Source organism: Coffea eugenioides, chromosome 4 (genome assembly GCF_003713205.1).
Source record: "Coffea eugenioides isolate CCC68of chromosome 4, Ceug_1.0, whole genome shotgun sequence".
Taxonomy (NCBI): domain Eukaryota; kingdom Viridiplantae; phylum Streptophyta; class Magnoliopsida; order Gentianales; family Rubiaceae; genus Coffea; species Coffea eugenioides.
Genome location: NC_040038.1, coordinates 10,769,815 through 10,784,967, shown reverse-complemented (window position 1 = coordinate 10,784,967; position 15,153 = coordinate 10,769,815). Strand labels below are relative to the sequence as shown.

Genomic DNA, 15,153 nt, shown 5'->3' with positions numbered 1-15,153 from the left:
ACGCAGACCCAAGCACGACAGTTGAATCTCTCCCTGAATTCAATCTATGCAGTGGCAAACTTGCTATGGTGTTAGCAATCGGGGTTGCTTTCTGAATTTTCTTTTATACTGTCAATTATAAGGGCATAACATTCCTAAAAACACCAAAACAATAAGTCTTAAAATTTAATACAGGTATCTAAACAACTTTTACTACTCCTTTCACAACTGCAAACCATTATATTTTTAGATTAATATTCTATGCATTGACACTGTAGACACTATCACTCTCCGATATATGACAATTAATTTTAATTTAAATTTAAAATTTAATTTTTTAACTATGATAGTGTATAAACTGTATGCGCTGACAGTGTATATAAAATTGAGGCTATATTTTTTTTTTTCTAATTATTCATAAAAAGAGCTTTATTATCTCGATTGCTTTTTTCGATTCTTGGTGCTTTACTCTTCATAACCATTTCTTTCTCCCCCATTTTGTTTTTTGTTTTTGGAAATGATGGGTTGAATAGTCCGGGGAAAAGAGTGTTAAGTGAGAGATTTGGGTTTCAAACCCTCTCATTTACATCAAAAACAAAAAATCATTTTTTTTGTCTTTTTTTTTTTACTTCCAAAATAGTGTTTGGATAGCTGAATTATTTCACAAAACATATCATAAACACATTTTTCAATACATAATTTTATATTTTCAATTATTTTTTTATTTCACATACATCACATTACAAAAATGTGTTACAGTAATTATTTAAAATAACATTTCAAATAATACTTTATCCAAACACTCCGTTTGGATTGGCCATTTTTTCAAAAATAAGTTTTTCAAATATAATGTTACAGTAATATACAGTAACTCAAAAAACATCTAATCTATTTAATATATCAAATATTTTAAAAAAATTTTATAAATTTTTTTTTATATACACTGTTGTAATAAAATTTTTTAAAAATACCTCCAAAAACAGCTAATCCAAGTGGATGTTTTGTAATAATTGCACGTACATCGGGGGTGGCTTAAACCACTAGCGTTAGCTTATGTTTGACAATACCATTACTATATGTCAAAGTATTACTCTGTTTGTGTTTTGTTTATTCATTTCAAAATTTGTTTTCCACTTCCCATTTGGCTGTGACGAAGAAAGCAAATTTGTTAGAGCCCTCACGAATCGAAATTTCAGAAAACGAGTTTTGAAGGGCTAATCTGTAACCCTCATATCCTGCAGCATTTAATGTTGTTGATCGCCCCATCGGAGGTCATGTTGCTGTATGCGTAAATTCATCAAACATGTTATCTGCATACCTGTTCTACAAGCTCTCTCCTATCAAGATTTCAGCTAAAATCCCTACGGCCTGCTTTATTTTGCTTCAGAAAGGTCATTTGCTTTCTAGCTCAATTTTTGCCAGGGGGTCTAGAAATGATTGTTGTGCTAACTTCTGTAGTCTTGCTGAAGCAATTGATTCAGGTTATGGTGTGAAATCAAGAACTGCAAACTCTGCATTGGATGAATATTCACATTCTTATATTGTCCCTTACCTTGTTAACTCATGTGGGTTGCCAGCAGAAGGGCTAATTTTCTATCTAAAAGAGTAACGTTCAAATCCCTTGAGAAGCCCAATGCAGTTTTGGCGTTCCTCAGAGATCAAGGATTCAGCAAAGCCCACATAGCAAAACTTGTTGGAGCAGCACCACAGATTCTCTTTTACAATCCTGAGAAGATCCTTTTGCCCAAGATTGAATTTTTCAGCTCTATATGGGTTTCAAGAAGTGAGTTAACCAAAAATCTTTCAGCAAATCACAATCTACTGAGAAGCAGCTTGAAGAATAAAATATTGCCTCTTTATCATTGCCTTAAGAGCATGTATGGAACAGATGATAGGCTTACCTCTCCTAGAATATGGCGTGCTGTTTACTTCTCTAAAGACCCCACAAAGAATCTTGCTTCCAATATTGCTGTTCTAAGAGAACTTGGAGTTCGAGAATCATGCATTAGATTATTAATGACTCGTCATCCCGCTGCCGTAATGGTAAATGATAATCGTTTCAGGGAAGTTGTATATGAGGTTAAGAATATGGGATTTGATCATCTGAAATCAACTTTTGTGCTAGCTTTATATGCTCGGTTTGGGATGCGTAATAGATTAAACTGGGAACGGTGTTGTGAAGTGTATAGGAGTTGGGGTTGGTCTGAAGATTTGGTGCGAAATGCATATGGAAAGGATCCTAACTGTATGCTTATTTCAGAGCAAAAACTCAGTAGGATGATGGACTTTCTTGTTAACAAAATGGGTCTGAATTCGCAGACAGTTGCACGATATCCTGTTATTCTCCATTTGAGTTTGGACAAGAGGATTATCCCCAGGGGATCTGTTATTCATCTTTTGCGCTTGAAGGGCTTCATTAGATGGTACACGCGTTTATATTCTATATTCATTCCTGGTGAGAAGTACTTCTTGAGCAAATTTGTCATTCCATATGAGAAGCAAGTACCACAGCTCCGTGATGTTTATCAGGGAAAGATGGGGATTTTTGATGTATGATTTGGAGATGCATAGAGGAAAGATTTTGAAGCAATTAATATTCTTTAAAGATCATCTGAGTCTCCCCTCAGGCCCCCTTTTTCTTCTTTTTTAGCTTAGAACTCCTAATGTAGTTCCAGTATATTCATGTAATTAGCCAGTAAAATTTCAATGGTGACTTTTCCTTTGAGCATGTCTTACTAGAATTGATGGTGGCATTGTTTGGTTTATCCAATAAGTTCATTTGATTTACTTGATAGTATGAGTTTTTGCTTGATAAAACCATTGATAGTTTCAATGAACTTTTGATGATAACATATTACTGGCACTACCTACAAACACTCTAGGAGGGATGTTGAATGCTTGGGTTTGCACCTGGAAAAGGGAACCCTTAGAGATAATGGGTTGGAGACTTCATATGAGTCCACAATCAGATTTTGAGAAATCTTAGATTAAGGGCAAATTGTCATTGGAATCTCCTTCTGGTTTACTTGAAGCAAACCCAGTAAATGCTTTTGAAGGAAAGTTCGACGCTACCATGGTTCAAAATGCTCAGGATGATTGATACAGAATTGCAGCTCAAGATTATTTGGGACAACAAATTCTGCAAAACGAATTTTCTTCAAGCATTGCTAACATATTAGAGGCTGAAATCTTAGGATCAGAAACTTTATAAAATCTAAGAGAGTTTTCAAGGGTGCCTTTGGTAACTTTTACTGCAGGAATTGGATTTCTTCATCTGTATTTCTAGGTAAAGGTATTGCGAGTTGTTCCTTTTTGTTGTTGAAATATGCCTGAAAAAGGAAAAGTTCAACATTTCTGGACAAAGTGCTGATGTGCTACCTTTTGTATGTGTTGTGCTTGCGTTGAATTGATCCTTTTCACTGAATCCATATATTTTAGACGGTTTGGGTATTTGTGTTGGGTACTCATTACCCAACTTAAGTTAAAAAAAAAAAAAACAAATTAAAATCAAGAAACAAGAAAAGACCAGCGACTATGTAATGAAGCCAAATGTTGGATCAAGCAAAACATCCCCTGGCCAAAGTTTTATTCGGCAGGCTTGTCCAAGTCTTATCTATGGTGAGCCTCCTCACAATTGAGGTGCCTTACTCTCAACTTCCGATTATGTTTAAATAAACTTGTACTAAGGAGATATTGCTGCATTTTTTTTTCTCCGTCTCCTTCATGGGATTTCAAGGGAATGAACATTTGATCAGTCTTTGACGTTTAACAAAATTGATGGACCTTTCTCTGGAATTTGCATGAACTAGAGCTTGTGTATTTCAGAAGCTTTTTTTTTTTTTTTTTGAGAGATGTTTGCCTCATTTTATCATGGCTTACTGTTTGGTAAATCTCTGCTACGAGCACTTTTTTGCAATCCAAATGGACTATGTCTCGCTATGCAGATGTTCAGAAAATGGCAGGATCAATCAAATGAAGAATAATACAAAAGAAGCTGAAGTGATGAAATATGTTGTAAAAAAGGATTCTTTTTTTTTTGGGTAAAAAAAAAAAAGATTCTATTTGCATAACTTTGGCTAAGGATTTTAAAAGTTCAGAAAGTGTCTAAAAATCAGAGGTGAATTATAGTCAAAATGTATCTAACATTCTTATTATTGGGATAATTGCAGAAACCTCCCCTGAGGTTTCTAACATTTGCACTAACCTCCCATGTGGTTTGAAAAATTACACTGACCTCCCTTGAGGTTACTAATCCTTTGCAAATTTAGTCCAAACGATTAAAATATTATTTTAGGGAGTGAAATTAGAATTTTGTACCAGATTTGCCCTTTGTGTTACATATCCAATGAATGACAAAGTACTATAAATCAATTAACAATTAATAAATTTTAAAGAGTATAATTTATGGGCAAACACGCATTACTCATTTAAAGTATCAGCTCTTTACGAGTATTTTACTTTCAAATATTTAATTTATGATAAATATATCAATATTTGTAAGTAAAATTCAAAAATTGTTATAGTAATATTCTTGCAAAAAGGAAATCGATAGGTTATTTATTTAATATAAATTAAATATTTTTTTAAAAAAAAATAAATGGCCCATAAAGTATTAATTTTTTATGGCTTTCATCCATTACACGAGTAAAGTATTCGCTCTTTATGTGCATTTTATTCTGAATCATTTAATTTATGTTAAATACATAAATGTTTGTAACTAAAATTGAAAAAGTGTTATATTAATATTTTTACGGAAGAGAGATTGGTAGGTTTTGTATTTAACAAAAATTAATATTTGAAAGTAAATACAAATCTGTATTTGAGCGTAAATATTTGTATTAAATTAAATGTTTGAAAGTAAAATACCCTTAAAGAACCGGTACTTTAAATAGTTACCGGCTCTTTATAGGCAAACACACATTACTCATTTAAAGTACCGGCTTTTTACGGATATTTTACTTTCAAACATTTAATTTATGATAAATATATCAATGTTTGTTAGTAAAATTCAAAAAGTGTTACAGTAATATTCTTGCAAAAAGGAAATCGGTAGGTTATTTATTTAATATAAATTAAATATTTTTTTTTTAAAAATGACCCATAAAGTATTAATTCTTTATGATTTTGATCCATACATGAGTAAAGTATTGGCTCTTTATGGGTATTTTATTTTGAATCATTTAATTTATGTTAAATACATAAATGTTTGTAACTAAAATTGAAAAAATGTTATATTAATATTTTTATGGAAGAGAGATTGGTAGTTTTTGTATTTAACAAAAATTAAATATTTGAAAGTAAATACAAATATGTATTTGAGCGTAAATATTTGTATTAAATTAAATGTTTGAAAGTAAAATACCCATAAAGAGCCGGTACTTTAAATAGGTAATTCATATTTGCCTATAAACTATACTCCTTAAAGTTTATTAATTGTTAATTGATTTGTAGTATTTTGTCATTCATTGGACATGTAGTACAAATGACAAATTTGGTAAAAAATTCTAATTTTAATCTCTAAAACAATATTTTAATCGTTTGGACTGAATTTGCAAAGGATTAGTAACCTCAGGGGAGGTCAGTGTAATTTTTCAAACCACAAGGGAGGTCAATACAAATGTCAGAAATCTCAGGGGAAGTTTCTGCAATTATCCCCTTATTATTTCCTTATTAACTTAGTTAAAAGGTTAATACTTATTCATCCAAATAAAAAAGAAAAGGTATTAATTAATGTAGCGGATGCCATAATGTCCAAAACTTACAAAAAATGATAACAAAATAGAAAATATTAAACCAAAAAAAAAATGATTAACTTTACATTCAGAACTCCCAGCCAACTCTTTGTTTTCTTATTTTTTATTCTTATTTGTCGTCTTCTACGTGCACTTTTTTTATGGCTCTATTTGGAAAGTTGCTCTTTTGGGGTATATTTAAGAAAATTTTACGATAATGCCAATATTGGCAAGTTTTTCAAAAATAGATCTCTTAAAAATGGTGCAAAAAAAAAAAAACGGATTTAATGACATTGCTCAATTGGTGGTGAAGAATTTGAATTGCATCGACCAAGTTGTATCTTGGATTTTTTTTTTTTTGCACCAAAAGATAAAAAGATCTCTGCATAATTTGGTGACAGTTTTGCTTGTCATTTCATAACTAAATTATCAATTATTATATATATTTGTTTTGACCGATTTTAAGGCGGTAAAATACTAAAATATGTATTTTTTGGGACAAAGAAACATGGCCTTTTTGGTAGGACATTTTATTAAGTAAGCAGAGAATGACTATTGATTTTTTTTTTAATCATAGTTAAAGATAAAAGTATGTATATTTGGGTTTAGGGGAAAAAGTGCAATAGTGGTGCTTTAAGGGGGTAAAATGTAATTAACCCTACTTGAATTTTCTTTTCCAATTGCAAACCTATTACATGACGGGTTAGTTCATCTCTCAATTTGACCGTTTGGCTGTCGAAGACAAAATGATTGCGCTATTCTTCTACTTCCTCTATGGCTGTAACCCAGTAACCTAGCAGGCTAGCACCAGGCAGGCGTAAGGCTGGTGGCAATCCGGAGGAATCAAATTTCAGAACACCCCGGATATCCCTTTCTGCTCAACTTGTTATTCGTAGCTCCAAAAAGAAAGTGAGTTACTCTTACAGTAAATGCATCAAACATGTGGTCTGCATATTTGTTTCGCAAACACTTTTCAATCAGAAGTTTGGCTAAAAAGACAATTCCATGCTTTACGTTGCTTCAGAAAAGTAGATTACTTTCAAACCCAGTTGGTCCAAGAATGTTTGACAACCAGTGCTCTATCAATTACAGTAGTCTTGTTGAGGGAATTGATTCTGGGTATGGTCTGAAAACAAGAAATAAGAATGGTGGTAAATCAGATTCTTTTACTGTCTCTTACCTTGTGAACTCATGTGGGTTGTCAGAAGAAAAGGCCATTTTGCTTTCTAAAAGAGTGAAATTTGAATCCCCTGAGAAGCCAAATGCTGTTTTAAGCTTTCTCAGGGACCAAGGATTCAGCAGTATCCACATAACTAGAATTGTGATATCTGCGCCTAAGATTCTTTTATACAATCCTGAGAAGACACTTTTGCCCAAGATTGAGTTTTTCAGGTCTATGTGGGTTTCTAGAACTGACCTGACCAACTATCTTTCAGCGAACCACCATCTATTGACATACAGCTTGAAGAATACAATTTTACCTATGTTTAATTGCTTCAAGAGCATATTTTTAACGGACGCTAGGATTGCCAGTGCTGCTATGTGGCGTAATGCCTTTTTTTGTAAAAATCCGGTAAAGAACCTTACTTCAAATATTGCTATGCTACGGGAACTTGGAGTGCCAGAAAAGCATATTAGAATGTCATTGGCTCATTTCTCTCTCGCAATGATGCAAGACAATGATCAGTTTGCAGAAGCTTTATCCCAGGTTGAGGAAATGGGATTTGATCCTTCGAAATCAATGTTTATGATCGCCTTACTTGCTCGATCAGGTAAGGGTAATAGATCGAGATGGGCACGCAATTATGAAATCTATAGTAATTGGGGTTGGTCTGAAGATGAAATTCGTTCGGCATACAGAGGGCAACCTTTCTGTATGCTCGTGTCAGAGAAGAAGCTTACCAAGTTAATGGACTTTATGGTGAATAAAATGGGATGGAATTCCCAGGTGGTTGCAAGGTATCCCCACATTGTCACTTTGAGTGTGGAGAAAAGGATTATTCCTAGAGGCTCTGTTATTCATCTCTTGCATTCGAAAGGCTTGATTGAGAAGAACTTAAGTTTATATTCTATATTTTCTGTTAGGGAGAAGAACTTCTTGCGAAAATTTGTCACTCTTTATGAGGAGCAAGTGCCAGAACTACGGGGTGTCTATCAGGGTAAGATAGGCATTCTTGATGTGTAAATTGGAAATGCACGCACACAACCTTCAAATTTATTCCTCTTTTCTGAAGTAGCTGACTTACCCTCCTCCTTTCCGTCTCTGAAGTTCCTTAAATACATATAGACAGTTTAATGTCGTTTTCTGATAAATGACCTTTTCTATTTGCTAAGTTTTGTAATCCTTGTATTGTGGCAACTCTAACCACTCCATTGGAGAAAATCACATTCTTTTACAGTCTTTCCATGAATATTGCCAGCAAAAAGGTAACTCTCAAATTTTTTTTTTAGAAAACTTGTATTACTGATGCATCACCTTTTGTAATCGTGTTGCAGTTACATTGATTTAATCCTTTTAAATTGAAATTGCAACCTGCTAAAAAGTGAAATGCTGGAGCAATTGACATATCAGGCATTTACTGGAGAGCTATTTTCTGTTGTTTCTGACACCATGATTTACTCTTCACTTCCTTGAAAACTATCATTCCTTGGGATTGATAGCATATAGATTATGCTATATTGAATGAATTGGCTGCCTAAACAAATGAATGGCCCTTGAAAGAATATGACGAAACTCTGTGTTGCTGAGCATATTTGAAGTGGTGCTGCATTTGCCTTCTGAACTTTAGGTTGCTGAGAGGAAAGGCTGAGGAGAAAGATTGACAAAGCTCTGGCAATTAGTTTGACCCTGTACAAACTTGTACCAGTTGGTATTCTTTCCCTGATTCTCCCATGGAACCATAGACGAATGGGTTTGTGTCACAGCCAATTCATGTTACTCGATAAATTAGTTACTGATGAGATGATTAGTGAAGAATTTTTCTGGTAGGTGCTTTTGTAAAGTCGAGCATCCTTTTGTGTTAGATAGCTTGGGATGTTAAATATAGCTGTATCCTGATAATCCAATTAATACAGAAGGTGTTTCAACATTTTCTAAGTGCATTTGGTTTTCTTTAATCTAGTTTAGTGTTTCAGATATTATTGTATGCTGTCTAAAAGAACGATGAGTTGATGTATTCCTACTAGAGCTGTTAAATGGAACAAGCAGCTCGAAAGCTCGATTGAACTCGATTCGATAAGACTCGAGCTCGGGTCGTTAATTGTGGTAAATAAGTTGAGCTCGAGCTCGACTCGTTTAATTAATAAGCCGAGTGAGCTCGACTCTTTTGTTATCCGAGTAGCTCGATTAGGCTTGATAAGGAAGGATATATATGTTATTTCGCAATTTAAAAATATAAAAATTGAAAATTATAAGTTTTTATTGGGTTCAATTTGCACGAGCTCGAGGCTCGTTTGTGATAAACGAGTCGAGCTCAAGCTCCGGCCGCATGTCCCATTTGGCGAGTCGAGTTCGAACACATTTCACAGCTCGTCTGTCTAGTCGTGCGAGCTCGAGTACTCGAGCTCGGCAATTAAATACTCGACTCGGCTCGGCTCGATGAACAGCACTAATTCCTACCCGTCTGCTACCCTTTACCATTTAGCCTGTGCTTAGACTAGAGAGGAAAAGTTACTACACCATAAAGCATCAGTAACAGGCTGCATCTTGTCACTGAATTAGTAATTAAGCCTATGGTTATGGCTATGTAATGAATTAACGGCAAATCCCAAATTTACTAATATTTGCAAGTCGAATTATCAATAGGTGCTCACTGAGTATATGGAAATCAAGCTCGCCAAATCTCCCTCCAACTTCTTGATTTTTAGCACGAAGAAATTCTTGGAAAAGTGACTGACAAAATAATGCAAGCATCACAGTATACATCTCGTAGAGTATTTTAGGGGGTGAAGCATCACAATAAAACTTGGACACTATTTATATTATTTTTAAAGTCTATCTGTTTTGAAAATATTTTTGCTTTAGTTTTGTATGTTCAGAAAAAAAAATTCACAAATACCCATTGAATATCCAAATTCATGGGTGTTCGGATTTTGATTAACATTTTCAGAACCATAACGGTTTGGGTCTGAATTTATCTAAAATTAATAGGTTTGGATCTGAATGTAATGGATTCAAACCGTTATCTTATCAAAAATTTTCTAGCATATGAGTAATCGGAATATCTATTTAATTTAACTTATATTAACAAGTCTTTTTTTTTTTTTTTGTAGAAATGTGAACAAATAGACCCACAAGCCACAATAAAACTTAAATTTATCACTCATCTCTGAATTTGGAGTTTTAACTCACCTACGAGCTATCTTCAGTTAATTTTTCAAACCACCTAATATTTGTCCCCATTCTTTTAATCTATTTGATGACAGTTTCACCTCATTTAAAAAAAAAAAAAAAAAAAAAAACCTACACGTAGGTTAAAGCCTTTATATTCAGTACCCCTGGACAATTGCTAGACAAATGCTTTTTCTATTTTACAGGAGTGCATGAAAGTCAAACGAAGAAAGAATTGGGGGCATTAACCCCTCTACTCCTAAACTTAAACTAGTAAACTAGAAATTATGATGGACGACTTTCATTTCGTAGCCTCAAGTTTATAGGGATGATCAAACTAGATGCTAGATATAAATTTTGGACATTTTCCATTACTAGATAAATGTCTTATTGGCTAAAAAAAAAACTACCCAAGGTGGACTTCATAACTACTAAAGGCAACCATATACCTTAACTACTAAAAAAAAAACTACTAAAGGCAATTATATCTTAACAAAATCTAAAACACCTGATTGTGTACAGACTACAAGATAAACAAGATAATATTCACCCTGCAGCAAAAACATGGTGGACTTCATACTTGGAGATCTAAAGGTGCAGAATGCATGCCAAGGACATGTAAGAGCGTTAGCTTACAAACTAGTTGATCCTAAAGATGGATAGAGTTACATATATTTTGAGGGCTTTGATAAATCATAAACAGCTACCCAGCTGTAGTTTAATTTGGTATCAAGCAACCCATTCTCCTAAGGATCTGTATCCAAAACTACAGGTATCAATTCTGACCACTGCCAGATTTTTGGCAATTGGACCAAGGTGGTCAGGTATAGGGAACTTATACGTCGACAAACTCCCAATTATCATCGTCTGAGATGTAGCTTTCCTTCTTCGCAATCAGCTCCTTTTTCTCTTCGGCGTCCTTCCTCAGTAAGCGCCTGATCCAGTTGGAATAAAAGGCTTAGCAAATTTACTCAAGAAGCAGGCAATACACATCAGGCAGTTTGTATGCAGGCATTAAATTTAACAATCAAATGGTTAAGCAAACACTAAACAAGAAACTTTCATATATATAAATATATATATATATATATATATGTCCACTCGAAGGACCTGCAGGTGGTCCTGTTCTGCTAAAATAACAACAGATGAAATTATAACATTCTCTTCTTCTATTAGAACTTCCTTCCGCAAAAGCTATGTCCATCACAAAATACTTTTGAAACAGTGCTCTGATTAAACCAGCTCTAATTGATTCAAAATGCTGTATGATAAAGGGACGTCATTAGTACTTCGACTCTTCATCAAGATTATAACTTGAGGTACCAATTCAAACATGGATCCACTGTCTGACTTTCCACAAGTAGAAGAGGTTATGTATCAGTAATGAAACTCTGAGGCAGGTGGTTAGTTGTTATTCATATACTCTCCTACATGGCCACAATCATTAACAAAACTGAAAAGAAAATGTAGAGAACTAAAGTTGTATCTCCTCATGTTTGCTGCTATAGAATTGTCACCCAAGTCTGATCAAATTTTATGTCCACCCCACCCCCCCCCCCTCCTCCCCAAACAAACAAAAACAATAAAAATTCCAAAAAGAAGATGTTAATGTATCTCCTCATTCCATAACAAGATGCACCCACACAAATAAAGGTTGGGCATATACAACGCCTATAAGTTCCTGGTAGTACAGATAAAGTAACAATTCCATGTGCTGAATGCATAGTAGATCGAGCTTAACTCAACATATCAACTATAAAGCTGTTTTATATCCACGGCCTAGTTTATGCTATACTAATCTTTCGTCAAGGAACTGTAACCGGCCATGTATAATCCTTACCTCGTTAAAGCAGTTTTTTTTCTTTTCGGTAATTCATAAACAGATGCCAACAGTTCCAGTCAAAAGAGGTTTTCATATATTTTTGAAACATCATCAGATAATAATCATAGTCAGTTTATGCACATTCCCCTTAAACACATAACTAAATAGACAAAATTTGAGGGTCCAGATATTCAAGCAAGAAGAGAAAGAAAAGAAATCAAACATCATATGATGGTTCTGATCAATTTTCTGGAAACTAAAACATCCTTCGGCTGATTCATTTGTTAGTATATCAAAATGTTTCAGGAAAATAGAAACTTCTCCATGAGTTTGATGGGCACTCTTTCAAGGTCTCTACAGAACATTTTGAGTATTTTGACAACTCTCTTAGAACAGGAAATTTCGACCTAATTCCTTTCTTTTCTTTTCTCCCTGTATTCCAAACACAAATAATTGCTGCTAATAATTCTCGCCCTTCCCTTTTAGCTTCCCATCGGTTTCCCATTCCATTAACTCAATCCCTCTCCCCAAAGAAATCTGAAAAAACAGAGGAAAGAACACTCAATTGAATCATCTAGCATTCTAATAACAATACAAGGAGAAATGTGGGTAAATTTTTGTTATCCGAGCAAATAGGGGCAATGCAAAAATCATTCTCCTTAAATAAACATCACTAAGGCTCAATTAGAAACCATAATTTCAAGCTCAGAAATTACAATTGGAAAAGACAATCATCAACATTTACAGGCATCTATTACGTCCAAACAGACATTTCAGCATTTATTATCCCAAAGAACAAACAAACAAGCACACCCACGCCAATCCAAAGACAGACTAGTTGAGTTTTAAACTAACTTTTTGGAGGAGCGTCGTTTGGCAGCAATTCGAGCATTCCTCTTCATCTCTTCAATTGGGTTCATCAAGATTCTTGGTTTCTTTGGCTCAGCTTCTCGGAACCTGGCAGCCCTCATCTTTGACCTAATAACAAAAAAATCCAACATCTGGGCTATCATTGATTATCCCAAAAAACACCCAAAAAAAATATGAGAGAGAGAAAGGTCCTAACTCCAAAGAACCTTTTCAGACGTTTGGCAGCGAGCTGAGACTTCATTTTCTTCTCCTCCCTAGGGGTTTGGAAGAATCTCCTGCGCTTCATTTCATAAAAGACGCCAGACCTCGCCGTAGCTCTCATGAAGCGGTCAGCAATCTGATGCTCAGATTCATTTTCGCCGCAGACAATGCGGAAGTTATCTTTGAAGAAGTATACATTCGCATAGGCAAGTGACGGGCATATGATCAGGGACTCAAAAGAGGGAGAAGGAGAATAATCAGCAGCAGGGTAAAATTGGGGATTTATGGGAGTTTTGGGAAGTGGGTTCAAAAGGGATTGCTGGTCGGGTGATGGGTTTGCAGTGGAAAGAAGAAATTGGGGAGGGAAAGACGAGGATGAAGAAAAAGGGAGTTGTGGAGAGCAGGGGTTTTGGTGGGGTTTAAGGGAAAGGGATGGATTTTGATCTGAGAGGGAAAGGAAAGAGAGGGATTTTAGGAGGGATGACAATGCTGCCATGATGGTGAGGTGAGGGAACGATGGGAATGGGAGCAAAATTCTTCTAGTACCAAAAGCATGGCATCAATACGGATGAACTTTTTGGGCAATTTCAGGTTGTTCAATTATTTGACTATAGACTAGTATTGACTCTCAAGGTGCCAAGAGTGCTAATTAAAAACAAAATTGATTTTTTGATTATTGCTTCAAATTCTTTAGTGTTGAAAAGTCCAAACTCTGGTTTTTTTAAAAGGCTGATAAGAATTGAGAAATTAATCTAGATACATACTCTGTATAAGAGTGTCTTGGATGATTTATATTTTGGTGTCGCTTACTTCGTTTTTTTTCATTTTATCTTCTTAATATGCCCACACTAATTATGATAATAGCTTAACCGTAATGGACCTAATTTCATATTCAATAAACATTCTAAAATAAAGGACTTATATTATGTTACTCTCCTATCAAAACACGAATCTTAACATATCAAGTTGTGGCTGAATTTTTCCTCTAACTAAATGTATCATAGTGAATACATTTAGCAATTGCAGCTTAGAGAAGAAAACATAATTGGAGAATTAATTTAGTCTTAGGATGCATTTGATAAAATTGAAAATTGAAATCTGAATCTGTTAAGTTACTAAACTGTTAAGTAATAAATATAAGATATTTGAGTGTGTATCACATTAAGTAATAAGTGAATAGCTTATTAGTACTTATTTTTGGATCAACTTTTGTTTAGAAAATTCAATGCCACTTAGTGTGCGTTTGATAAAATTGAAATCTAAAAATTGAAATCCAAAGTATGAATCCATTAAGTTACTGAGTTGTTTACTACTAAATGATTTGAATATATATCACATCAAGTGATAAGTGGATCGCTTATCACTTATTTTTTGGAGCAAGTTTTGTCTAGGGAATTCATTGCCACTTAATTAATTCAGATGTTCTATTTTTTGTTATCAAATGTATCTGAATATATCAAGATCTGAACCTATTAAATTTAAATGGTGAATTGATTATCAAAGAGGATCTTAATTAATTCAGATGTTCTATTTTTTGATTATCAAACATATTTGAACATCTTAAAATTTGAATCCATTGAATTTGATTATCAAATAGGACTTAATCTTAAATCAAAGCAAGTTCCTTAACATATCCGCATCATGAGTAATAAGTTGAAGGGTATTAGAAGTTGAATACCATTATATAAGTTTGCAATGGTACTAAAAGTAGTGACTTTAATCAATTTACAGAACTAACAATAAAATAGTTATGGGTTCACATAAATAATTATGTCGACTTAAGATCATCATGTCCCAAGAGTCAAAATAAGTTATAGGATTTCTCACTTGAACATGGATTTAAAATTAAATAATACGAAGCTTATCTCTCCAATTAAGGTTCTTACCGTTTGCATAGAAAAGAATAAGTAATTTAGAAACATTAGTTATTTGATTATTTTGATAAAATTCTTCATGAATGGAGCAGGTTTTGGTGCAATTGTTAAACTTTTGTGTTCTGTAGTGAATAGATAGATACTCATTAGCTTTTAAAGAGAGAGGGAGAAAAAGGTTATGAACAGAATGCCTTAAAAATGCATATGAAGGACTTTTGGTTTACTGCAAATGGAATTAGAAAGCATAATTAGAAAATCAATGAAAAGCAAATAAAAAAATTTGGTTCAAAAGCAATATTTGTAGTTTTTATATAATTTAAATGGAAAAGGACATTTGCCAAAACT

The 15,153-nt window shown here is 33.9% G+C and overlaps 3 protein-coding genes across 5 annotated transcripts; 2 read left to right on the top strand and 1 right to left on the bottom strand.

Moving 5' to 3' along the window:
* The first annotated feature begins 1,120 nt into the window (after nucleotides 1-1,120).
* On the top strand, nucleotides 1,121-2,724 carry LOC113768732 (transcription termination factor MTERF15, mitochondrial-like). Its single transcript, XM_027313193.1, has one exon. The coding sequence runs from the start codon at nucleotides 1,543-1,545 to the stop codon at nucleotides 2,533-2,535; it is 993 nt and encodes a 330-aa protein (XP_027168994.1). The 5' UTR covers nucleotides 1,121-1,542; the 3' UTR covers nucleotides 2,536-2,724.
* A 3,727-nt stretch (nucleotides 2,725-6,451) lies between these two features.
* On the top strand, nucleotides 6,452-8,779 carry LOC113768515. Of its 3 annotated transcripts, none has more exons than XM_027312909.1 (2): nucleotides 6,452-7,870; nucleotides 8,501-8,779. In XM_027312909.1, exons 1-2 carry the CDS (start codon nucleotides 6,652-6,654, stop codon nucleotides 8,506-8,508), a joined length of 1,227 nt encoding a protein of 408 aa, XP_027168710.1. In that variant the 5' UTR covers nucleotides 6,452-6,651; the 3' UTR covers nucleotides 8,509-8,779. The 3 variants fall into 3 exon arrangements, with proteins under 3 accessions (XP_027168710.1, XP_027168709.1, XP_027168711.1); XM_027312908.1 differs by having other exon boundaries at nucleotides 8,208-8,779; XM_027312910.1 differs by lacking the exon at nucleotides 8,501-8,779 and having other exon boundaries at nucleotides 6,452-7,670; nucleotides 7,797-8,195.
* Nucleotides 8,780-10,593: 1,814 nt separating this feature from the next.
* LOC113768530 lies at nucleotides 10,594-13,466 on the bottom strand. Its single transcript, XM_027312928.1, has 3 exons — nucleotides 12,940-13,466; nucleotides 12,719-12,841; nucleotides 10,594-10,976 (listed from the first exon to the last, which is right to left on the bottom strand). Exons 1-3 carry the CDS (start codon nucleotides 13,428-13,430, stop codon nucleotides 10,877-10,879), a joined length of 714 nt encoding a protein of 237 aa, XP_027168729.1. The 5' UTR covers nucleotides 13,431-13,466; the 3' UTR covers nucleotides 10,594-10,876.
* Nucleotides 13,467-15,153: the final 1,687 nt, after the last annotated feature.